Here is a 26,502-nt window from a genome sequence, read left to right as displayed (position 1 = left end):
AAAACTATTTCTTACTGAATATTTTATAGAGCTATTTAACAAACTATGAGTTTTATCATTGGGTACTGTATCTCCAGTGCCTAGCACCGTGCCTGACATAAAACAGCTATCTAACAAATATTTGTTGCATGAATAATTGATAATAATTTGTTGCATGCAACGTGGATGGAACTAGAGGGTATTATACCAAGTGAAATAAGTCAGAGAAAGACAAATACCATATGATTTCACTCATATGTGGAATTTAAGAAACAAAACAATCATAGAGGGAAGAAAGATAGGCAAACCAAGAAACAGACTCTTAACTAGGGAACAAACTGTTGGTTGTCAGAGGGGAGGTGGATAGGGGGACGGATGAAATGGGTGATGGGAATTAAGGAGGGCACTTGTGATGAGCATCAGCTGTTGTACGGAGTTGTTGAATCACTGTACTGTACACCTGAAACTAGTATTACACTGCAAGTTAACTAACTGGAATTTAAGTAAAAACTTTGAAAAAACAATTTGTTGCATGAATAACGAATAGTTGAATTGCTCACATAGAAGTTAGGCTTTTTTCCCTTCTCATTTCATTTTATGTTTCATTTTTTTCGCTGCTCCTTTTTCATTCATTTATTAGAATTTTAAATGACTGCTTCACAATACCTTTAAATTGATGCTGGCTCTCAAGAAATATTAAATAAACAACGAAGCTGAAAACTCACGTATTTCCAAGTGTCTAGATATGTATATCTACATGTTTTGGAGTTACTGTCTCTTACCGTTATGCCCTAAGCAATACGTAGAGAGATTGTATTTTACTACGAATATAAATGACCTTCACCTTGACCTGCCTAATCAAGCTAGGTTTCCAGGAAGAACTAAGATGTAGAGGTAATTTCTGAAAGAAAACACAGGCTGACCACGGAAGTGAAATGAGGTTATCTCGTATATGAGAGACTGTAATAGGCAATGTGAAATCAGGAGCAGGACGTAAACAGTGGGCTGAGAAAAGGAGCTTGCTTAATTGAAGGAAAGGGTGTGGAGCGGAGAAGGGAAACAAAGGACTTAATGTAAGCCATGGCTGGTACTAGGAGTGAGCAAATTGAATCTTGACCACAGCCTTCCTCTTTTCTAGACCTTCCAAGGACTCTTCCACGCCCACCGAATCAAAGCAGTGGCTTGAGAGATAATTTTTAAATACCTTTCCCCAGCATCTATCTAATCACTGATTCTTAGCCTTGGTTTCACCATCCCTTAAGCTGCGTATGCGACTTTCCATATCCGAGTTTACTTTTAAACATGAAGCTCATCATCTCCTTACTAGTTACATTAAATTCTGAGTTTTATCCTTGCAGATGTCAGCTTTTAAAAATCATAGTTACAATCCTGTGCTCTTTAGACCTACTCTACCTGTGGTCTTTAATGAATGAGTGGGAGTAAAGGAGAATGTCATTTCCTGGGAAGTGTCTTGCTTGAGATGACTAGCCTCCATAGGGAAATGGTAACTCAAGTTGTTCCTGTTGCTCACGGTAGATGATCTATCTTTAATGGTACAAAAGATTGATGATATTAGAGCTTTTCATCACTCAATGTATTATATTTCACAAATTTATTTATTTGAGACTATGCTCACTGGAACAGTAAGGTTAGATTTTAATGAGGTTTTGGGAGATCAGCCATACTTCAATATACCACTGATCGTATACTGGTTAGTATAATCATTCTTTCAGGATTCTGCAGTAATTGCTGTTATTAGGAAAATAATCATCATCGAGGAAAAAAAGAGTTTCTCTTAACTAACAGCCCCCTCTACCTTAAGACTATACTATTCAGGTATTATTTATAGACTTCTTATGAGGAGGGCACTTGTCTAAGTATTATTTTAGGGAATGCCAAGAAATATAAGGTTTGATCCCTGCCCTCAAGGAGCTTGTGAATATAATAAAGATATAAAGACCCATCCATTTGTTTGCTGGATAAATAATGACATGCAAAGTAATATAAGATTTTGAGAACAGTGTATAACAGCATAAATAATGCCACAAAGTTGTGTGTGGTTACTTTTCAATGTATGGTGCTATAGAAGTTAAGAGAAGCAGAAGTCACTTTATGCTGGGATGGGCAGAAGAGGCTTTATGGGGAGACGGGATTTGATCCAAGCCTGAAAACTCTTGAAAATCCGGTTAGAAACTGAACTAAAAGGAGAACATTCCATACAGATGGAAGTATATGAACAAAAATGTGAGGCCAGAAAAGTAAGGGATGTCTGAGGGAGAATGAAAGGTAAGCAAGTTTGCTGAAACTGGAGAGTTGGGGCAGTGGACTAGGGACTGGGCTGGAACACGAGGCTTCAGTCAGCCCGTGGAAAACCTCTGGATGCCAAAGTAAGGGGTACAGCATTCGTCCTTTAGGAGGCGGGGAGCATTCAACATTTTGTAGCAATAGAAGATAGGACTTACGAAACTTCTGATTTCTGTTTTTCTTGAAAATATTTTCCCCACTAAACGAAAAAGTAACAGTTTATAAAGGAGGTTTTAAATTCTTTTATATACGTTGTCTCCTAGCATCAGCTGAGACATTCTTGATAAAAATGTTAATGCCCAGAATGATAGAGAACATGATATCATAATACTGTATTTAGTACTACACCATAATACTATATTGTGTTAAGTATTATACCATTCTATACTTATAAAAATACTGTGTTGTGCCCAATAAATATACGGAACCTTTACGGGAATTTTGTTTCTTTTTTTAATATTTATTTATTTATTTATTTTAGGGAGGGAGAAGGAGAGAGAAACTCAAATAGACTCCCCACTGAGCGTGGAGCCCCACATGAGGCTGGATCTCAGGACCCTGAGATCAGACCCGGGAGGAAACCAAAGGTCAGACGTTTAACTGACTGTACCACCCAGGTGCCCCAAGGGCATTTTGTTTCTAATGGAAGAACCACAAGGGTTCTACCTAAGTGGGTTTAGAGAAAATACTATATTTATACCAAAACTATACAATGGTGTAATAAATACACAGAATCAGTAAGAGTGTTCTCACTGTTTCTGATGGGTGAATATAAAGATTCTACATGGGTGTGGAAAGGGAAAATATGGCCCAGGTGTAGAGTAATACTATTGGACTTTGGAATTGGTAAGAATGTGATTTAGATAGGTTGCTAGATATATTGACAGATCTATCTATATATGTTTAGTTTTGTTTTTCCTATACTTAGATGTTCATATATTTGTGTCCCTGATTAAATTATAGCATATTTGAGGACGGGGCTATTTATTCATCATGTTAGCACCCACTCTGTATCTGTGGCTAATGAGGTTATACTAAAAAATATGGTAGATTTGATTGTGGACTGGGTGGATGGAAAAATGAAACAATCAACCAAAAGTTTTATCCATATGCTATTTGAGCAGATTTTTGTCCTTTAATTACTTTATTAATTCAACATATTGGTTTAGGACAAGGTACCTAGTGCTATGTAGGTGATGAAGGCATGGAGATGGGAGCACAGGGCAGGAGTAAAGAACGGTTAAGAATTCAGTCTGTCTGAACAACGGCTCCGAGCGGTGGGAATGGGAATGGAAAGGCAAACGTAAGTCACATCATGCAAGGAGCTCGGGCCTGGCCAGTGAGCTTGGACTTGATTCCCTAGGCAGCGAAGACCCATAAAGGTTACTGAGCAAGGGATGACTCTGACCATGGTATGTTTCAGGAAGATCCATCTGTTGGCAATGTGGTGAACAGATTATCAGGTTGGCTGGTGAGACAGACACACACACAGGAAGGGGGAAGGACTCTTAGGAGCTCTGATAATGACCCAGGTGAGGCATCGCTGAAGTCTGAGTGGAGAGCTGGGGATGGATGATGCTTCGGAGGTAGAATCAGCAGCAACTGGCAACTGACCGGGTTAGGGGAGCGGGGATCAAGGCAGGAATCAAGGATGGTTCTGAGTTTTACTTTTTAAAACCTGCATGACTGTTAATGCTGTTAACAGAAATAGAGAAGAAAGGAGGGAGAGCAGTATTAGTAAGGCAGATGCTGAATTTGATCTTAGATACGAGTTTGACAAGGTGGCCAAAAGTCACCTGAAATATGAGGCCAAAGCTCAGAGGAGAGGTCAGATGTGAAGATGAGATTGGATTGGTACATGACCCTTTCTGGTGTCTTTGTACATGTGTGTCAGTAAATGCTCACTTGATGGCTAAGGACATGTTTCTGTTGAGAGGCAGTGTAGTTACTGGCTAAGAGTCAGAATGCAGAATGCAGTCCTAATTCCACCCCTTAGTTTCCTTACCTATAAAATAGACAGTAATAATACCTAGGCCATAAAATATTTATACTTACTAAATGAGATAATACTTAGGAAAAGTACCCGGCACATACTGTTAACCATTATGGTATTGTTATAATTGCCACACCACCTTTTAATTCTTTCCATGAACTAGCTACATAGTGAAGACATTTTACTTTGCTCTAAATGTTTAGATGTTAGTCTAGACGTTTTACTTTGCCTACTTCTTCAATCCCATTCTAATCTCTCTTTGAGTGGCTACCAGCGGCCCTCCTTTCTGGTTCGTTCTGGTTCTGGTTCTCTTGGGGTCTTTGCACCTGTTCCCTGTACCTAGAAGGTGCTTCATTTGCCTTTTTGTTTTTACCGGTTTTATCCTAGAGGCTTCGGTTTAAATGTCACACCCCCTCCTTGACCACAGACCATAAAACAGTTACTCCTTTCACATCTTCCCCTCACCTTCGTAGCACTTAACTATAATCAGTAATTATCCTAATAGAGGCAGTCTGTTTTGTTTTGTTTTTTAATACCTAAACCCCCAACAGCTAGAAGAAAACCTGGTATATAATGGACTTTCAATAAATATTTGTTGAATCTATTAAGTGAATGCATTATAAGAAGAATGTATAATGAGAAGACAAAGTACAAATAGCAAAAAGCTCCACTATTAAAGAAATACTGGGTAAATAGAAAAATAATTTGAAACAATCAGCAAGCATCAGGAAATGAGGCAATCTAAAAACAGCTCTGAGATGCTTATTTATAAGTATTACATATAACAAGAAAACGAGATGGCAAAAGCCAGAGAAGGAGATGGTTTCAAGAAGAAAGGGGTGGCCAGCAAAATAAAATTTCTGGAGGTGAATTTGAGGACAGAAACTAAGGAATGAAACAGTACTGGTGACTTTGAGGAAGCTGTTTTAGTTGAGGGATTCGGAATACAAAGTCAAATTGCCAGGGGTTAAAGAGTAAGCAGGTGAAGAAACAGTGGCTCTCGCATGCATCTTTACGCTAAAGAGAAGCAGCCGTACCTCCTTCCATCAGGATCGGGAATGTGGAAAGAGGCCCAGACAAGAAGCAGAGAAGTTTGGGATCTGGTTCCAAAGAGAGCTCAAAATGCCACTTTGCATCTGAATTTCCTTATTTGTCTATGAGAAAAATTGCCTGCGCCATCTCAATTCCGGTAATGAGAAACAAAGGGGCTAATAGAGACATAAGTATAAGGAGTTATTATTTCTTTGTGGAAATTCTAATGAGGTGCTAATAAACAAGGACAAATCTATAGAAGGATGTCTTATTTGAAACGAAATCAAAGTAAAATTTCACTTGAGCTTAAATCAGACTGGATTTTTTTCCCACTTTGTTAAAGGCTTGCATTTACTCAACTGTAGCACTTGCCGAGGCCCGATACGAAGAGTGCTTATATTTATCGCTGACATTTTGTTGAACTTGTCCATTCTTATTAATCACTGCTTTAAAGTAAGCAGCTGGGTACTCTTAGGAAGTTGATATTCCCAGCTGACCTATCTGCAAAAATAGCGAAGCCTTGATGATCTCTTGCTGCAGCCCATCTCTACGGAGTGTGTTCATGTGGGTGTATGGATGTGTCTGTATTTTTTTTCTGGGGCCTAAAGAAGCAAATAAATCTTTGTGAAGCACTACAAACTTTATCATATTCTATCTTCTGAAAGCATGGAGGAATTAAAAACAAAAGCAGCCTCTGATCTATTTATATTCTACTTGGGAAGTGAATCGTATCTGTAGAATGAAGACTTCAGTTAAAAAGGCTGATTCAAAGGTGATTAGAAGCTCTATCTTGAAACTAATTCTTGAGATTTCTTGGTGCTAAAAGATGAAGTACTCAGTTACGTACAGATACAAAACCTACAATGTGGGCACAGTTTGGAGTTCTGCATCTAAGGTTCACAGAAAAATCTTCAGAGCGCCTGGGTGGCTCAGTCAGTTAAGCGTCTACCTTCGCTCAGGTCATGGTCCCAGGGTCCTGGGTCCTGGGATCGAGCCCCACGTTGTGTCAGGCTCCCTTCTCAGTGGGAGCCTGCTTCTCCTTCTCCCTCTGCCCCTTCCCCTCGATTCTCTCTTTCTCTCTCTCTTTCTCGTTCTCTCTCAAATAAATAAATAAAATCTTAAAAAAAAAATTCTTAACGGCCGAGGCCCAGGAGTGTATAGAATATCCTATATTACTAGGATATTCTAATAGTTATTCTAATGGTTCCCTAGGCAATGTAAACATAAATATGTGTGTCCAAAAATTTAGAATTTGGTGGCTAAATGATCCAAACCATCAATTTACAATGAGTCTATTTGGTTTTTTAAGAAAGAAAGCTGATGTTTTTCCATAGGGTCCCTTTCACTTGTTTCACTTGTTAGTGTTTCTATTCTTTCTTTTGTCTCCTTAATCATTTCATTTATTTTATAGTCTTTTTCCATCTTTTTTTATAGTTCTCTCAGGTCCTGTTCATTAGGGATTAATTCTCTTATTTGTTCTACTCACCACCATATCCCTCTAAATAGAGTTTAAGACCCATGCCACGAGGTTTTTTTTGTATTTTTTTTTATAATGATTTTTTATTTTATTATGTTAGTCACCATACAGTACATCCCTGGTTTCCGATGTAAGGCTCAATGATTCATTAGTTGTGTATAACACCCAGTGCACTATGCAATACGTGCCCTCCTTACTACCCATCACCAGCCTATCCCATTCCCCCACCCCCCTCCCCTCTGTGGCCCTCAGTTTGTTTCTCATAGTCCATAGTCTCTCATGTTTCATTCCCCCTTCTGATTACTCCCCCTTTCTTTATCCCTTTCTTCCCCTACTGATCATCCTAGTTCTTATGTTCCATAGATGAGAGAAATCATATGATAGTTGTCTTTCTCTGCTTGACTTATTTCACTTAGCATTATCTCCTCCAGTGCCATCCGTGTTGTAGCAAATGTTGAGAACTCGTTCTTTCTGATAGCTGAGTAATATTCCATTGTATATATGGACCACAACTTCTTAATCCAGTCATCTGTTGAAGGGCATCTCGGCTCCCTCCACAATTTAGCTATTGTGGACATTGCTGCTATGAACATTGGGGTGCATATGGCCCTTCTCTTTACTACGTCTGTATCTTTGGGGTAAACACCCAGTAGTGCAATGGCTGGATCATAGGGTAGCTCAATTTTTAACTTTCTAAGGGACCTCCACACTGTTTTCCAGAGCATGCCACGAGTTTTTATTTGGACTATTTTCGTTGTCTTTCAGAACTACATATTTTGTGATTTCCATTGTGATTTCCTCTTCTAACTCATGAGCTATTCAGAAATTTATTTGTCAGCCTCCAAACACAGGGCTTGGGTGTTTTTAACTACCTTTCTAGTGTTGGTTTCTAATCAAATTCATTGCAGGTAAAGACCAGAGTCTGTATGATATAGATGCAGAGAAATTTGTTGAGATTTTGATTGTGAACTTGTATATGGCCAATTTCCATAAATATTCTATATGCACTGAATATCTTTTTGGATAGATTGTTCATCAATTCTTTTTGGTTCAAAGCTTTCATACACTTACTAATTTTTTACCTCCTGGGTCTACCAGCTTCTAAAAGTGGTATGTTAAAATCTCCTACTATAATTGAAGATTTGTCCAATCTGTCCTAATAAGTTTTGGCTTTACAGATTTCAGGGTTACGCAGTTAGGTGCACTTAAGCTGTATCTCTGCTGGACTATTACTATGTACTGTCACTCTATAGTGCTACTCTTGCTTTATGCCTTAAAGTTTACATTGTCTAGTGTTAGCGTAGATAGCAGCTTTGCTTGAATAGGACTGCCTGGTTTGTTTATTTCCATTCTCTTATTTGGAAAATTTCTTTGTGTTTTGTTTCAGCAACAGCTCCTCCTCGGGGCGCCTGGGTGGCTCAGTTGTTAAGCGTCTGCCTTCAGCCCAGGTCATGATCTCAGCTTTCTGGGATCCAGCTCTACATCGGGCTCCCTGCTCAGTGGGAAGCCTGCTTCTCCCTCTCCCACTCCCCCTGCTTGTGCTCCCTCTCTCGCTGCCTCTCTCTCTGTCAAATAAATAAAATCTCTAAAAAAAAAAAAAAGAGAGAAAAAGAAAGAAAGAAAGAGAAAGAAAGAAAGAAAAGAAAAAGAAAAGAAAAGAAAAGAAAAGAAAAGAAAAGAGTTCCTCTAAGAAGACTGCTGCTAGATTTAAAAAAAAAAAAATCCACTGAGGATTTTGACTGGGTGGCTCAGTCAGTTAAGCGTCCGACTCTTGATTTCGGCTTAGGTCATGATCTCAGAGTCGTGGGACTGAGTCCTATGCTGACCTCTGTGCTCAGTGGGGAATTTGCTTGAGATTCTCCCTCTCCCTCTCCCTCTGCCCCTTCCCCCCCCAAAATAAAGAAATCTTTTTTAAAAATCCAATGTGATAATTTGTCTTTTACTAGACTGAATTAATCAAGTTCTATTTATTGTAATTATTTTTACATTTGGGCTTATTTTTACCATATTGTCTCTTTGCTCCTTTTCCTTTTTTCCCTGCCTTCTTTTGGATTTAAAATTTTTCTGTGATCCTCTTTTATTTCCCCTCGGCTGCTTTGGGAATCTCAAGATTGCATTCCTATTTATTTAGTACTCACTTGGAAATTTTACCATGCATTTCCTAGCAAAGAGCACACTTCTCAGTATTTCTCTCTCTCTCCTCTTGAACACTTAGCATGCTTTTGCTCCCTCCCCACCCTTGCCCCAGCTAAATCTTTTAATAGCTAAATTTAGTTTTACTTCTTTTTTAAATTAAAAGAAAAGGCTCATTTAAAAGTAATCCATAGTTAATGATGCTGACATATTTTACCTACGTCTATGTCTGCTCTTGATTCTTCCACTGCCACTTGCCCTGTGTTCACTTTTCTTTTGGCTAAAGTACCTAGTGAGGGGCGGAACTGGGATTCAAATGTATGTTTGCCTCCAAACTCCTTGCTCTCTATCGCCACAAATTAACTGGCCACAGACATGGAGAAAGGCATTCTGTGTGTGCAGGGCAGGGGGTGGAGCCCAAAGAGAAGAGGCAGATGGAGAGGAAGAGGGCAAGTGGAGGCGGCTTGAGAGATGTCACAACAGTGCTGATACTATACCCAGGAAGACAGCATTCCTCCATCAGGAAAGCCAATACAACAAACTCATGAGACATGAAAAGGGTGTATAAACACAGGACATAAACAGACACAGGGGATCCAGGGTGCAGTAGTAAGTCAAGGCTTAGGCCGGAAGGGGAAGGAGCAGCCACACCCATTTAGGACCAGTGTAGGAAGGGCAGTGGGATTCCAGGCACCTAGGTACAGTGCCTAACACAGAACAAGTACTCAAGAATGTTTATGGAAGCGAAGACATGAAAGCAAGGAAGAAGACAGAGGATATGCAATGGAAAAGGGAAGGGAGGAAAAAGAAGAACGAGAAAAGGAAGAAAGTAATAGGAAGAAAATAAAAAGGAAATAAAAGAGTAGAAGAAAGTAAATGAAATACAGGTTCTTATTTTTTAAATGTTAAAATGTTATAAGGATTTGTACATTTGTAAATGGGCAAAAAAAAAATTCACATCAAACTGTTCACGTCTACGTAGGATTAGAGGGTGAGCGACTCGCACTTCCTTTTGTGCACATCAGCATATTTAAGGTTTTTCCAGCGAGCGTGTACTGTTTGAAAATTAAGATTTACAAGTTAAAACTCAGCAAGAGCAAAGAGGAAATGGACAGAGAACAAGGAAGCAGCAGCTGGTGTGGCCTGTGGGGAAGCACACTCAGGTGAGCCCATCCTCGCTATGCCTCATGGGGCTGCCTCAGCGCCTCCCTGTCAGCCTCTAGGGACAGACGGCCTTCCCGCCATCTTGAGCCCAAGAAGGGAGAAGGGAGAAGGGAGAAGGGAGAGAAGTCCCGTAGGCATCAAAATTCAGGCGGCCCTGGAATTGCTGGAGCCTGCATTCTCCCCGGCTCCCTGACTCCCTTCCAGAAGACTCAAACCCTCACCTACTGGTCTCACTTCGGCCGCAGCAGAGCAACCTTCTCAGAATATTATAAGCCATGTATCCGTACAAGAAAGACACACACATACAGTAGCAAAAAGACTCTTCCTTCACAGACTGTGCTCATGAAAATGGAGGAAATGCTTCTCTCCTTTCTCATCTTTCATGGTTTTCTCATTCCTCTAAGACTGACAGAAGTTCAACTCCTTGAAGGAAAGAGNGATAGGCAAGTCCAGTCCGTCCCTTATGACCTAGAACCACTGCATGTAATCCTAGTTTTATCTGTGTAAGAGCCTTTGTCTTGTCCACAAAAATGAATTCCTACATGGAGCGGGTGTGGTTTTTTATCACTCCAGAGATACAGTTAAAAAGGTGACAAACCAAGAGCTGTTAGTTCCTGTACAGGGTTTGTCAACCTCACCACTACTGCCGTGTGGGGTCAGACAGTTCTCCGTTGTAGGGCTGCCCTGTGCAGTGTGGGACGTTCAGCAGCAGCCCTGGCCCCTGCCCCCTAGATGTCTGCAGCACATACACAACCCAGTTGTGACCAAAAATGCCTCCAAACACTAAATCGTTAAATGTACCCTGAGGGCCAAAATTTCTCATGGTTGAGAACCACCGATGGAGCTCCAAGTTGCAAAAATGGGTTAGTCTATCTTTCTGACAAAAGACATAGGTTTTTTGCACACACACAGGTATTTTGGGTTTTAATATGTGTCAAACCACCTTTTGGAACGAATTCATTTGCAATGCCTACGGCAAGGCAGAGAAAAGCTAATGACAGGCACAACTGTATTCCAAAGCTTCACGCCATACTATGAAACAGGCAACATAAACAACACTAAAATCACATTTATATTCAGCAAAGATGAAAATATAAACAATTAGATGTGTGCCAGGACCCTAATTTACAGATATCTCCCTTATTTTCTAGAGCTTCAGATAACCCTCTTAGCAGAGTTCAGAGCTGAGAGCACCCAAAGATTGACTCTAATCTAGTTATCTACCTGGGGAAAAACACTTATCATACCATATACTAGGATACTGTATCACCACACTTAATAACTACAATTCAGTACCATGGTTGAAGAAGAAAGAATGCCAGCAGGCTGCCTGGACTAACAATGTTAAAATGCTGAATATACGGGGTTCTGAGAAAGTCAACTGGCATCTTTCCACTGCATTCCAAAGAAGGAATGAGAAGAATTCTTTGGTGAAACCAGGACCAAACCGTCACTTACAGTGATGTTAATACCAGAGACTCCAGAGCCCCCTATAATCTTGATATTCACTTGGTAATATGAGTGGTAATGATTCAGGAGGAAAATAAAGCTAAAATGTATTTTGAGGGGGGCTGTGACCACTCACTGATTAAGTTAGCATTTGTATCCACTGGCCAGAGATTTTGCTTCAAATTTAAGGAATGGAACACTGTCCTTTTTTACACATACATAATGGTTTTCATCGAAAAAAACCTTACAGCTGTATTTTACTTTATATTCCATTTTCAATACAGACAGTTGGAATGAATACATTTAAAATGTATTTGAATGACCAAAGGATAAAAACCTCTTTTGTTTCTGGCTCAGAATAGTTCAATTTGTCATTACGGGGGGAAAAAAATGAATTAACACTTAAAAAATAGGTTAATGGAATTAGAAATTCGTCTTCCTGTTTTATGTTGCCCTCTCTCTTCCAGTCCACTTGGCAGAAGAATTTTCAAATGCAATTCCCCTGAAAGCCAGAGATTTAAGAGGCTGACGGGCAGTTAGTACTCTTGTTACGGGGCCGACGCTATTCAGTCTCTCTCTTTAAAAAGTCTTATTGTTGTTGTTGCTGCGCAATTTCCTGACTTTAAAGGGGGGTGTAAAAATCAAGTGACATGGTAACTAGAAGAGAAGAGCAAGCTGGGCTGATTTCTGCAGCCATTCCCTAAGGACTGCTCTCCTCTTTCTAGATTCAAAAATCAAACAAAACCATTCTTCTGTATTTCTAACGAAAAAAATGAGCACCAACTTCTGAAATTTGTGCGAAGCCGAATGAACTCATGACTGTGTTACGAAATCGTGTAACAGACTTTGATCAGCATGCGAGTCGGCCAACACAAATATGCCACAGTAATATCACCGTGTAAGCAAACCTGCGTGGCCCAGGGAAGAGGTGCCAAGACATAAAAGATGTCAAAGCATTAGTGTATTTGAAGAAAAGCCAGACGCCTTTCCTACTCCCAGAAATGGCACTCTTTCCACTCTTGGCACACATGCATACATCCCCTATGCACAAAGAAATCTTACAAAGGTATTCTTATTCTTTGGCGAAGCTACTTAAAAATTAATGAACAAGAAATTAAAGAGAAGCCGCTGTAATCAAGTTTGAAGACCCTCACTGAAAAACAATTACAATGAAACCATTCACACTCCCAGAGAATTCAACATGTTCCAAGGGATATTTCGCAATATCATTTTTTTAAGCAAAGTCTTCTTCTTCTTATTAAGGCTTAAACATTGTAGTTTTATTTACATTAAAAAATATATATTTACTAGGGTAAGAGCTTTCTTTACCTTCTAAGGGAAAGAACTCTGTGACTTGAAGTAACACATCGAATACTTAGACTTTCCTTCAAACATATTTGCCTGCTTCATCTTTCAACTAAGAGGATTGGTTTTCAACTATATAGAATGGACAGAAAATTGTGGTGAAACGGTAGTATTAATTCATTCTTGGAATTTAACCAGTCAGACCTCAGAGACAGGTAGTTCTTTGTACAGAACTGGAAAAATACCAACAGTTTGTGAATGTGTTCACTGCTTTCCCGCTGTCCTCCCCTCCTCTCAAAATTATATTTGTAATCTCACAGAAGCAAAAGCAACTACCTCCATGCTTATCCTGAATGAGAGATCCTTTTTTAAAGAAAGAAAAAGGACTTCCTAGTTTCAGATATTTCATCAAACAAAACCTCAACGAACTCTGAGAGACAACTTGAGGACTCTCACTAAGAAAAGTCCCCTCTGTGGCGGCTAGCTCGGCACACTCGGCAGCCTTGAACTGTGCGGATGTTGAATCAGCTCTTGGGGACACTGGGGAAGAGAGAAGTAGACATTCCACAGCTGCCTGCCCCAGCCTCCTTCCCAGGGGCACAGGTGCAGGCTCTATCGAGCTCAATCACTTCGTACAGCAACTGGGATCCAGGCAGGGGCAAGGAATCCAGGAGCAGCTTAGATTTCTTCAGCAAGAAGTAAGACCACTTAAAGAGTAACCAGTTATTTCCAACAATTATGTGGCCCCGGGCCAAAAAAAGGGACGAAGTAGAACATCTGTGGTGATGGAAAATAAAAGATGTTTCATATTTTTAAGATTTCAAGCTACTTAACGGAGATCTTCCTTGCACCTTTGTTAGGAAGAAGACTATGAATATTCGATCTTTATTCCTGACCAATATTCCTTTGGGGGGTGGAGGAGCAGTGGTGGAGAGAGGATGGTCAAGTTGAAGAAACAGAACTTAATTAATAGTCAGTTTAACAACTGTAAGGTAACCCATTCACCGCAGGGTTTTAAAGGGATAAAAGGTGTATGACAGTAATATGTTCAAAGGCACGACTTTCTCCCATTTTACATCGGTATACATTCTCGCAAGCTCTTTCGAACATTTTTAAAACTAAAATATATGTGTTAACAATAGGGTGTGACTAAGAACAAGCAGTCAGAAAATATTCTTCCCGACTTGAGGTAACTAATGTTATGGCAGATGCCATTTCCCTAGGATCAATCAAAAAGAAGGAGCTATAAACATATAGTTCCATTAAAATAATAAAAAGGTACAGATTACGATTCCCCACAAAATTATGCTTTTAGACTAATCATCTTCTAGGGTAGTAAAAAAATTATGTAGATGCATACCTGAGTAGTTTTTGTAGCACTTGCATTTATAATACCATTACAATCATTCATTCTTACTTGATCAGAAAACCATTCTTATACTCTCATATAAGCACTTGCGAGAATTTATTGGCTACAATAATGAAAACAATAATGATGATGTTACAATTTATTGTGGCCTTGTCATGATTCAAGCACTGTGCTGAGAGCTCATTCCCCTCACCATGATATATCCCCATTTTACTGATGGAAAAACAAAGAATTTTAATAGATGAAAATGAGGAATTATAGATGAAGGAAAAGACAGCTCTTTAGGTCACTGAGCTGGTAAATGGGACAGCAGAATTTAAACCTTGTGACTCTAAAATCCATGTGCTAGTTATTATTATGCTCTACTGACTTCACTGAAAATGATATTTGTATGTTAATTTGGAACATTTGAGTATTTAGAAATCAATTTTAAAGGTTTACACTATGTTTGTTAAATCATTCTACTCAGGGGCCCCTGGATGGCTCCGTCAGTTAAGCGTCTGCCTTTGGCTCGGGTATGATCTCGGAGTCCCAGGATTGAGCCCTGCATCAGGCTCCCTGTTCAGTGGGGAGTCTGCTTCTCCCTCTGGCCCTCACCCAGCTCATGCTCTCTCTCTCTCAAATAAATAAATAAAATCTTTTAAAAAACCATTCTATTCAGAGAAAAACTTCTCTGCATGAGATGCTGGTTAAATCTCACATTGCTCATAATCCCTTTTTCTTCTCTAACTATTGATTTTTTAAGAGACAGAAAAAAGCTCATTTCAACCTATAGTATTAGTAATGCAATGATTCTCTGAATGTGTTCATATTCTAGGTATCCTAAGTTCCTGATACCTATTGTTTTAGCCTGACCCTCAAAAATACAAGTAATTAACAGACAATTAATTTTATGTTATATAACAGACACTGAGGCATATAAACACCAAACAATGTCTGAAAATGTAGAATAAGAAAACGTATTCATATTGATGATAAAATGTCAGGAGAGAAAACTTGAAGCCTCAAAAGGCCTTTGTTTATGATGCAACAATATTCCTGCAAGACAATGCAATACACCACAGCAAAGAGGAATATATGAGGCAGAAGCTGTTGACATATGGGGTGTGCACAGAACTTCTGGTTAATGGAAGTTCCAAGATATATAAATAAAAAATGATGTGTGAGTTGGTGGAAAAAACTGTAAGGCAAGTCAATGTTTTAATTAAAAAATTATGTAGCATAAACAATGCTAATGAGCCAAAAGTCCCATGAGATCAGGACTGTATCTGCTCCATTTTAACATTCCACTCACTTTTCATAAGCGTACATCCACTCACTTGAAATACCTCAAGCAGAACCCTTTTCATAAAATAGAGTTTTGAGGATGTTCTTTGTCCTTGTTTTTAATAGCTCACCATTTCCACTCAAGTTGTCAACTTGATGATATATGACATTAAGGGGGGGAAAAAGCCCTAAAAATCCTTAAATGAATCAGCAGATGATAGATACCTGGAAGTTCCTCATAAATTTCATCATCAGTCGGTTGGCTGCCTGCTGGTGGGCTGCCGGCCGGTAGAGGATGGTCAACATCATCATATAATTCTCCTCTTTCATCATCATCTTCTGGAATAACATCAGATCCCATGTCTGAAAGATACGGTGCACAAGGCCAGGTTTTAAGAATGCTAAAGAGGTTTTCAAAACCCTATTTTCTAGACTAAGGCAGCCCTACAGAGTCACAATATTATTACATGCTAGATCCTTAACTTGAAGCATTTTCAAAAGCTGATTATTACATAAATATGTGAATTGCAAAGTTGCCAGTTGGTACTTACAGAGAAAAACACTTTTATAAATCTGAAGTGAACAGGCTGCATTAGTACTAGCCGTGTGCCCTTGGTCGTTCTCATAGGAGTCAGTAACCTTTCGTATATGAAAATCCAAATTCATTCAGTTATTTGAGATCTAAAGATTGCAATGACTAGTTCAATCGACTGCTCTTACCTTGTAATACAAATTTCAGCTGCTGTACCCATTCTTCAGCATCTTTGGGAGAAGCGGCTGTGAACTAATAAAAAAATAAACAATAATAAGAAAACTCACCACAGTGGAAATGAAAGGGATGCCGCATTCTTATCACTTCTTTAAGACCATTAGTAATTCTTTTCATGTCTAGTGCTACTTTTCTTGCAAGGATGCTTCTTATAATGTACAGTTAATTTTGACAAATTTACGTAATTGAAGCAGAGGATGATGGATTTGAAACTCTGATCAGCAGCTGGCAGCTGTGCAGGAAAAAAACCTGCTTCTCTTCATCAATGTCAAAGACAGAACTGATGAACAAAATTTGCCCTTGACAATTAGAAGACACCCATGAATTTCTTTAGACTGCCGGGTACAGTTTTCTTAAAAATGTTCTTGTCAGATTCCAACACACTACCTGACAACTTAATTAACTGGCTTTCAACTGCAATCTCAGATATTTAAAACTTATTAAACATACATTCCATATTGATGCTAGCTGATAGGTCTTGAATCACAGAGTGGATATGTGCCTTTACCTTCATTTTCTCCCACAACCCTAAGCAATACAATACGCGTTAACACGCTGATATTTTTCTTTTGATAATTTTACTCTTTCTGCTATGTAATTCTTTTAAGAAACCACTCAGTGCTAATAAAATAGATATAAAATGCAACATGTGAAGTAGTTGATAAATTACATATTCGCTTGTTCTCTTTCAAGAAGATATCACTTGAACTGATCTGAAAATTTTTTAATGTATTTCTTCTTATATGAATGTTCACTGCATTAAATCAGTATCTTTTATTATTACTAACACGTCAGGGAGAGTTGTTTTAACAAAATGTTAATGTCTTTATAAATGAAATCAGAACATTTTATCAACTTAATTTCAAAACAACACAAAAACTCCAACCTGATAGATACGTTTATCAGGAGCAGAGATTTCGAAACAGCAATCTTTCTTTCCATCCTTCCTGAGAGTGTTATTCATTCTGACGTCGTAACCATCTATTGCAAATTCACCTTTCTGTTGCTTGTCTATGGAGGATAAAACAAAAGTTAGAATTTCATTTATTGCAGTGAATATAAATGCCCAGTTGATTATTTTTTATTTAGAGTTTCTCTGTCAATTCATAGAAAGGGTATTTTTTTGGTCATATTGTTTTCATAGTATTCAATAAGTTTAAATAATGTTTCTAGATATCACTTCTAATTCTAAAACTACAGAAGTATTTGGGATGCTTGGGTTCACAAAGGGTATCTTAGGGAATGAGAGGAAGAGGTCCGCAGATAGCCTTATTCAGAAGGAAGTGTGGAAATAGGACACTTTCTTGTAGGGAAAATCCAAGAACCAGGACTCAGAACCTGCTAAACAAACCCACTCCAAATCCACGGCTCTCTCAGATTCATAAGCCAGTGGGAAAACCTGGAGCCAAAAACCCAGTGGGCTTTTTCACCACCATCCCTTCTCAGTACTGCCTTCTAACACCCCACCTTCGAAAAGGTCTCTAAAGCACAGCTCTTCTTCTAAAAAATATTTCCCTAAATTGGTATAAACTGAACTGTAAATTTAAAAAGCAAAGCCAAGCAAAACTACTAATTATAAAAAGCTGTGAGGGGAAAACAAAAAGCATTTGGATGGAAAGGAGAGGTAAAGCGAGCATGGAAGGAAGCATTAGTTGCTGAAACAAAACCGAAGAAAAGCAGGCTTCTTAGCCAGTGAACGGGACAGGTAAGCTAGTAAAGCATGTCTGAATCCCACAGGAGCAGGAGGCAAAAGGAAAGACAACTTGAGCTTTAGTCAGATATTATTTTAAAGACAAATAAAGTAGGAATACAACAAAGGATTTAATACTCGGAAATGGAAATAAAATTAGTCTGCTTTCTGACTCCACCCAGTTATACCATTTTGCACCGCTATAGGTTTACCTCCTAGGTTAACTCACAACTTCAAGATCATGAGTAAGGGCAACTGTCTCTTTTACTGAGCTCGGGGGAAATCTAGAAATGCTTCCTATCATGGGGTGGAAGGCTCTCTCAGCTCCGTGACCCAATAAAACATTTATCTCCTTTTCTTAAAAATACACTAATTTAATGGCTGAAGTAACATACATTTTTAAAAAGTTATTGAGGGACACTTGGGTGTCGGTTAAGCATCTGCGGGTCATGATCCCAGGCTCCTGGGATCGAGCCCCACATGGGGCTCCCTGCTCAGTGGGGAGTCTGCTTCTCCCTTTGCTTGTGCTTGCGCCCTCTCTCTCTCTCACAAGTACATAAATAAAATCTTGAAAAAAAAAAAGATTTATTCTTTTTTTTTAAAACAAGAGAAAAAATATTTGAGTTAGAAATTCCTGACTTGGGGCACCTGGGTGGCGCAGTCCTTAAGCGTCTGCCTTCAGCTCAGGGCGTGATCCCGGCGTTCTGGGATCGAGCCCCACATTAGGCTCCTCCGCTATGAGCCTGCTTCTTCCTCTCCCACTCGCCCTGCTTGTGTTCCCTCTCTCGCTGGCTGGCTATCTCTGTCAAATAATAAAAAAAAAAATTCTTGACTTAAATCTGAACATTCTAAGTCCTAATTTATATCTCTCCATGATCTAAAAATTAAAAGTCTGCCTTATGGAAAAAGTCTACAGTGTACTCTATGATGTTCAGAAAAAAACAAAACTTAGAGCAGCATTTCCCAGTGTGTTTTATGGGATATTAACAGGTTTCTATGATCAAATAAGTTTGGGAAATACTGAATTAAAAAGAGCTAACCAGATTTTGTTAATCCAGGCCTTCTTGAGGCCCTTAATATATTTACATGTTGATTACATTTCTATGAGAAAGACAGTGAACAGCATTTACCAACATGATATCTCCATGGAACCCTTTTTTCATAGAACATTCTATGGAACTGGTACTCCCAGAACATGTTTTGCAAAATATCTAACTAGAAAAATACTACTGGGGAAAAGTATTAAAAGAATAAATGGCTAAGTATTGTTGCTTAACCCTACATTCTCAAAAATGACTAAGTCATTCATCCACTCATGGAACAAATCTATATCGAGCATTTAAAACAAGCAAGGGAGCATTACAGGTACGGTGAGACAAACTCTAGTAACACCTTATCACATTTCCCACCTTCCCACTGCAACACACACACACATACACACAGGATACAAATTTAAGTGTTCCAGGAATATTACTCAGTGATCCACTAGACTGCCAAAAGATTTCATTTTCATTACAAAAAATGGAAATAGTCGAAGGCCAAACAGTAAAGCCACGCAGAACAATTTTGAGAGATTTCTTTAAACATTCCAAGAAAAAAAGGATATTTAAAGACCAGATGAAAGACAGTGGCTCCCTTGCTGCAAAAGGGCTCAATTGCTCTAATCACTTGGTCCATCTCATCTAAAGCCCATGCTTTCTGTCTTTACTCTGGGTCTGAAATTCTTGGCAATATAACATCAGAGGGAATGGAAATGCATAAGGAGTGGTTTACATCTGGAGATGTAGAACTGGCGCTCTACAAAGACTGAGCTGGAAGAACTGCAGGGAGCAGGGAACTTTCTTGGGTGAGATTATCTAGAACTGAGACAACCAGGCAGCCAAACGAGGTGACCTCTCCTCAGACTAGCAGATCCACTTTAGACAAAACCCCCAGAAATACGCTGTAGGGCCATGTACCAGATCTTCTGTTAGAGTCTAAGAGGAGAACATGAGCAGCCTGTAGTCAGATGAACCAGAGAGAGGCCACAAATCCAATCGGGTAAGTGTCCCGATTAGAGTCAAGGAAACATAACATCCAAACATAAGTAAAAGAGGAAAAGCAAACAAAGGAACACAGGTGCCACAAAAATACTATGTGATACAAAAACATAGCATTCAAGATGTAAAAAGCAAGAGCAAAGTGGGAGAGGGGGCGCCTGGGTGGCATAGCGGTTAAGCGTCTGCCTTCGGCTCAGGGCGTGATCCCGGTGTTCTGGGATCGAGCCCCACGTCAGGCTCCTCCGCTGGGAGCCTGCTTCTTCCTCTCCCACTCCCCCTGCTTGTGTTCCCTCTCTCGCTGGCTGTAATAAAATCTTTAAAAAAAAAAAAAAAAGAGCAAAGTGGGAGAAACAGATATAAACAACTGTTCTGCATCCTTTATAAAGTAAAAAAAAAAATCTAAAAGGTGGAAGATAAAACAATGTAATATAAAATAAAAAGAGAGATGGCTGAGACAGAAATTGGAATGCAGCTGGTAAAATATGGAGAAAATACTGTATAAGGAAAAATGAAAATGCAGCAGCAAAACAAATGATTTAGTAAGTGACAAAAAGTTGAAAATTTTGAACATTGTTGAAAAATCAGATCAGATATACCTAAAACTTTCTACCCCAGTAGGCAGGAAAAGGAAGACTAAAGGGGAAGAGAAACAAAAGAGGAATGTGATGGATATGGAAGACTGACAAAAAATAAAACATAAGAAAAAAATGGGTGTTCCAGAAGAGTAACAAATAATACAGAGCCAATAACCAAAGATATAACACAAGAAAACCTCATTCAGCCAAAGAAAGACCTAGGTCTACAAAACAAAAGGTGGTATTTTCTAACCAAGTAAAACTAGTAGTAAAGAGAAAATAATACCTACATCTATTCAGCTGATAGTTGAATATTTGGGAATAATAATTATATATGCATCCAAGTGAGGGTAGAAGTATGGGACCAGAAGCGTTGAAGAGAATGGAAGGAAATTCATAACTCTTTCTCAATAGCTTTTGCAAGTGCATGGCCATAAAGTAGCCACATTTCTTATTAGCCAATGTGGGACAGAAAGTTCAAGACATGAAATGGGTGTAGACACAGCTTTGATAAGACTCTGCTCTTCTCTCTTCACATTAGCATCTCCTCCAGATAGAGAGAAAGGAGAAAATCATAGCATTATATGACACTCCATAATAATTTATATATTAGTTAATTCCACAGTGCCTTCTAGGATAGTTTCAAGGATACTTGTTGGCTTGAGACAGACTGTTAAAAAAAAAATAGTAACATGCCAATCAAATGGGAAATAAAGTCATATAAGTTGATTTATCCGAAACTGAAAAAGATAAATAAACATTGCATCTAAGGGAACTTCCCAAACAGCAGAAGCTTATTCCTTTAAGCGCCAAACACCTGTAAAATGTTAGTCGTTATAAGAGAAATCTTTCTGAAAGATATACTTCCCTGATTTCTCAATTCTCTTAAACATAATATAACATTTTCTTGATGATTTAGTAGTATTAATTTGAGTATTTAGCTTTTATATTATAACACATTGATGCCCTCAGGATTTTTGAAGTGTTTGTCCCTCTATTAAATTTCCCTCAGCTTCTATTTCACACTTTAACCTTGCCTATATCATGCTGTTCGAATTTAATGTCTACAGAACTGAAGTCTGCCCAGGAGAAACTAGATAATAAAATCTATTAAATCAGTAACTTAATTTTACACAATTCTAATTCGGTAGGTTCACGGTAAAAAAAGAACTGGCTCTAATCTCTTACAAAACAAAACGCATGAGGTTAATGATAGCTATTTCCTTCTACCAAAGACAACTCACATTTCCTGAGCACCTTCTGTAGGCCCAGAAATTTAATAACATATCTCATATATACCATGAAATAATTCTAAGAGAAAGAAGGTATTTATTACATCCCCAGCACTGATGGAAAAATAAACCTTAAAACAACAACTTTGCTCATGGCCACATAACCAGTAGATTGTAAAAGCCAGAACCCTAGCATAAGTGATTCCAAAGCCTTGCTTTTTTTCAACCATTTCACCCTATCTCCTGGGAAGACGTTTCTCAAAGTATATTTCAAGAATCACCAACTACGTTAGATCTTGCGTGCCAATTAAAGATACAGAAATGGCTACTACTTTGCACTTACTGTATGGAAATCTCCGGGGGTGGCTCCAGCAAACCAAAGTTTTGGCAAGCACCCCAGGTGATTTTGATACATACTAATGTTTGAAAAACCACTGTTCTAGAACATGCAATTTATGAAATCTTGGTAGAGATGAATGTTATCTTGCATTTCCTCCTGCAACTTGGGTCCAACTTTCTCAGCTTGCTTTATGGGCTCCTCAACCTTTGCCTATTGCTTAAACAGCCATGATGCATTATGTTCTAAATCTTCCTCTCTTCCTGCTTTACAGTTTTCTCTGGGCAACCTCACCCAATCCTACGGATTAAACTTCTATCAATATCTTGTGATTCATAATTCCATATTTTTAATCCAGCTTCAGGATTTTATATCCAAATTTTCATTTGCTCACTATACATGTTTCACTTCTTTAATGTCTTATGGGCACAATAAATATAACACTCCCACAATGGAGATCATCTTATTCCCACTCCCACAACACTTGTGATCTTTCTTGTGTCTTCCCTCTCAATCAATGGCACCTCCATTAACTGAGGGCTCCAAACCAGAAAACTGAGGATCATTCCTGATCTCTTCCTTTTTCTTCATCAACCGCTCCTACGTTCTCTTCCTCCATCCTACTGCCATCTATTTTTCCAATCAGTCCTATTTTTCTTGCAAATACGCTTGCTTTTTCTCCTTTTCACTGGCTCTCAGAAAATATGCTTAAAACACCAACCACTCTCCTATCATTTCCAAGATAGTAAATAAATAATTCCAACTACATATAGCAACTAAATAATTCCAGATCATCTAGTATCCTGATATGTCATGGGCATTTGTCATTTGAAGATCCCAAGCAACTTTCCTATTTTAGTCCTGAGATTGCTGGGGAGCAGAGCAAGCTTCCCACCACAGAAGCTGGAGGAAGGCAGATTTACCAGTCAATCAGATGCTCTGGACTGGAACCTAAATCCAAACTGATTAACAAAAGAATCAGGGGAGAGCTCTGGCGCCATTCCTGTGTCAGTGGCATTCACTGACTGGTGGCAGAACACAAAGCCGGGGCCAGCAGTGTGTCCCAATTAGACTCTCCTTGGGGGCAGAGACTGGGCCGAAGTTCTAGCTACCTTACCTCCCTTAGACCATGCTTGCTTTCTGAGCCTGGTTGTTTAGCCTTCACATCAATTCTGCCTGAGAGCCAATATTCCCCCAATAATTTCCTTTTCTGCAGAGTCAAACAAAGTTGGTTTCTGTTGTTTGTACCAAGAAAGCTGAATTGGAACAAATGGCTAGCAAACAAAAAGATAAGTAATGCATTCAGTAATTCTTGGTAGGGGCGCCTGGGTGACTCAGTCAGTTAAGTGTCTGCCTTCAGCTCAGGTCATGATCCCAGGGTCCTGGGATCGAGCCCCATGTCTGTCTCCCGGCTCAGTGGGGAGCCTGCTTCTCCCTCTCCCTCTCCCGCTTGTGCTCTCTCACTTGCTCACTCGCTCACTCCTTCTCTCAAATGAATAAATAAATCTTTTTTTTTTAAGATTTTATTTATTTATTCGACAGAGACAGCCAGCGAGAGAGGGAACACAAGCAAGGGGAGTGGGAGAGGAAGAAGCAGGCTCACAGCGGAGGAGCCTGATGTGGGGCTCAATCCCACAACGCCAGGATCACGCCCTGAGCCGAAGGCAGACGCTTAACCGCTGTGCCACCCAGGCGCCCCGAATAAATAAAATCTTTAAAAAATGTGGTTTTTTTTGGTAACATCTGCTTCTTATATTTAAGAAGGCCTTTCTCCTTGGTGAATAACTCTTGTTATTTCCATAAGTATTAATGCTTATTAGTAGGAAAAAGGAAAATATGCCCCTTAATTCTAAGCCTTCCCATTAAACTTCATCAAGCTGATTAACAACTTGCTCTAGGCCTTCAGGTAAAGACATATGAACATTCTTCCTTGTTTGTGCAGCTCACAGAAACACAGATGCCAATGCTAATTCAGCCACTTGAAATATACTTCTGGTGTTTTGAGTTATACTGCGAGGAAATATCAAATTATTACTATTTTAAGTGAAAAATACTATATGCTATATATATATATTTGTTACTTGAGGGCCCCAAGAGGCTCTGAGTAATAAACACAGGCAATATTTATGAGTCTAAAGGGAAACACTTTAGTTAGAATTAACAGTGTGGCTCATATGGTCTGATAGCAGGAAATTTTAGGTATTTCCAAAACCTTTTTTCCCCCTTTAAAATAGAAGTACAGTGCAAGCATAAAAATCAAATGGTGTTTGTACATATTTTCAACCACAGGTATACACTTGGTTAAAAAAACAAGGTAGATGAGATAACAGTGAATGAAGAATAAATAAATTACAGGCATTTTTGTAGAATGGGAATTTAAAGCCCTGTTTCTACTTCTTTTGGCCATATCTACTGTTTTCCTCTAAAGCTGAAAATCAGATCATTACGATAGGGTCTGTTGGACTAACATAACATATTGTTATGCTATTGTTAAGATAAACATTACACAAAGAGGGTCTTACTATCCTATACATATGATCTTCTTGGAGCCTCCTACGATAATTAGAGAACAAATGGCACTGCTGCTATTCATGCAAATGACGGGCTAAAAGCATGTGCGAGAACGTGCGAGAACCCGCAGCTCCCTCATGAGCGTAAGGTGCTAAACAACCTCCCAGACTCTCAGCTTCAGCACACATTCTGCCTCCAGTCTCACCTTCTCCTGATAATTGTCAGCATGATCTTTTTTCTGTTTTTTTTTATTTGACAGAAAGAGAGAGAGAGAGAGAGAGAGAGCATGCACAGCAGGAGGAGCAGCCGAGAGAGAAGGAGGGAGAAGCAGGCTCGCCACTGACCAGGGAGCCTGAAGCAGGACTTGCCAGGACCATGACCTGAGCCAAAGGCAGATACCCAACTGACTGAGCCACCTAGGTGCCATTCCACATGATCTTTCCAACATCCAATCGGAGTTTGTCATGCCATCTACTCACCTTCCATGCTCACAAACATTCACTGTCCCTCCCACGGGGAAGGCCAAACTTCTGCCTGGGGAATGTAACAACCCGACCCCTCCCTTCCTGGCTCACAAGCCCTCATTCACCTACTGCCCCAGTGAGCTGGCTCCCGCATATCATCCCATTTTATGGGGCCCCTGTGCCCACTCCCCCAAGCCAATGCATCATATACCACTCTGCAGTAAGAATATCCGGCACATACGTGTTCAAAGAAAATCTACCATCTATAGATTTATGTAGATACACAGCAGTACACAGTTTGACTTAAAATATTCAATCTATACATATCTTCAATCTATATATAGATATATTTTTAAATCAAACTGTGTCCTGTTTTATTGCAAGCCAACCTGATTTGTCAGTACCATACCCTTGAAAAGATTTGATTTGTACCTGAATACTTCTGCATGTTGATGAAATCCTACTAAATGTCAGATGTACATATTAACTTCTCTATATATCACAGGGCCTCTTAATTATAAAATCAGAAAATGAGGCTTTTTACTTAACGTTTATTGTGATAAACTTTAAAGTTAATACTTGCATATCAAAGGCCCAAAAGCGAGGTGATATTCATTGTGGTTTTGATTTGCATTTCCCTGATGATGAGAGATGCTGAGCATTGTTTCATGTCTGTTGGCCATCCGTATGTCTTCTTTGGAATATGTCCATTCAGATCTTCTGCCTACCTTTTAATTGGACTTTTTTTTTTTTTTTTTTTTTTTTTTTTTTGCTGTTGAGTTATAAGTGTTCTTTATATATGTCATTAAATATATTATTTGCAAATTTTTTCCCATTCAGTAGGTTGGCTTTCCTTTGGCTGATGGTTTCCTTTGCTGTGCAGAAGTTTTCCATGACATGTTTCACTTATTTACTTTTTCTTTTGCTTTTGATGTCAGATTCAAAAAATCATCACCAAGACCAATGTCAAGGGGCTTATAGCCTACATTTTCTTCTAGGACTTACAGTTTCAGGTCTTACTTCAAGTCTTTAATCCATTTTGAGTTACTTGTTGTGTATGGCATAAGACAGTGGTTAAGTTTCATTCTGTTGCATGTGGCTGTCCAGTTTTCCCAGCACCATTTACTGAAGAGATTGTTTTTTGCTCATTGTATATCCTTGGCTTCTCTGCCATAAATTAATTGACCATATATGTGTGGTTTATTTTGGGGCTCTTTATTCTGTTCCATTGATCTAAGTGTCTGCTTTTATGCCAATACCATATTATTTTAATTACTATAGCTTTGTAATTTAGTTTGAAATCAGGGAGCATGATGCTTCCAGGTTTATTCTTCTTTCTCAAGATTGCTTTGGCTATTTGGTTTTTTGTTTGTTTTTTTGTAGATGCAAATTTTAGGATCATGTGTTCTATTTC

At 39.0% G+C, this 26,502-nt stretch overlaps 1 protein-coding gene across 3 annotated transcripts in view; it reads right to left on the bottom strand.

Moving 5' to 3' along the window:
• Positions 1–26,502, bottom strand: part of SKAP2 (src kinase associated phosphoprotein 2) — a 165,926-nt gene that overhangs the window by 40,269 nt on the left and 99,155 nt on the right. For all 3 annotated transcript variants that reach the window (XM_008686429.2, XM_008686427.2, XM_008686428.2), the window contains exons 7-9: positions 17,127–17,251; positions 16,192–16,255; positions 15,697–15,834 (exon numbers count right to left, since the gene is read on the bottom strand). In XM_008686429.2, coding sequence (XP_008684651.1) covers positions 15,697–15,834; positions 16,192–16,255; positions 17,127–17,251 — 327 coding nt within the window. The remainder of the gene's footprint in view (positions 1–15,696; positions 15,835–16,191; positions 16,256–17,126; positions 17,252–26,502) is intronic.

This window comes from Ursus maritimus, unplaced genomic scaffold (assembly GCF_017311325.1).
Source record: "Ursus maritimus isolate PB19 unplaced genomic scaffold, ASM1731132v1 scaffold_3, whole genome shotgun sequence".
In the NCBI taxonomy this organism is placed as follows: domain Eukaryota; kingdom Metazoa; phylum Chordata; class Mammalia; order Carnivora; family Ursidae; genus Ursus; species Ursus maritimus.
The sequence above is the reverse complement of the archived record's forward strand: the minus strand, read 5'-3'. Positions and strand labels throughout refer to the sequence as shown.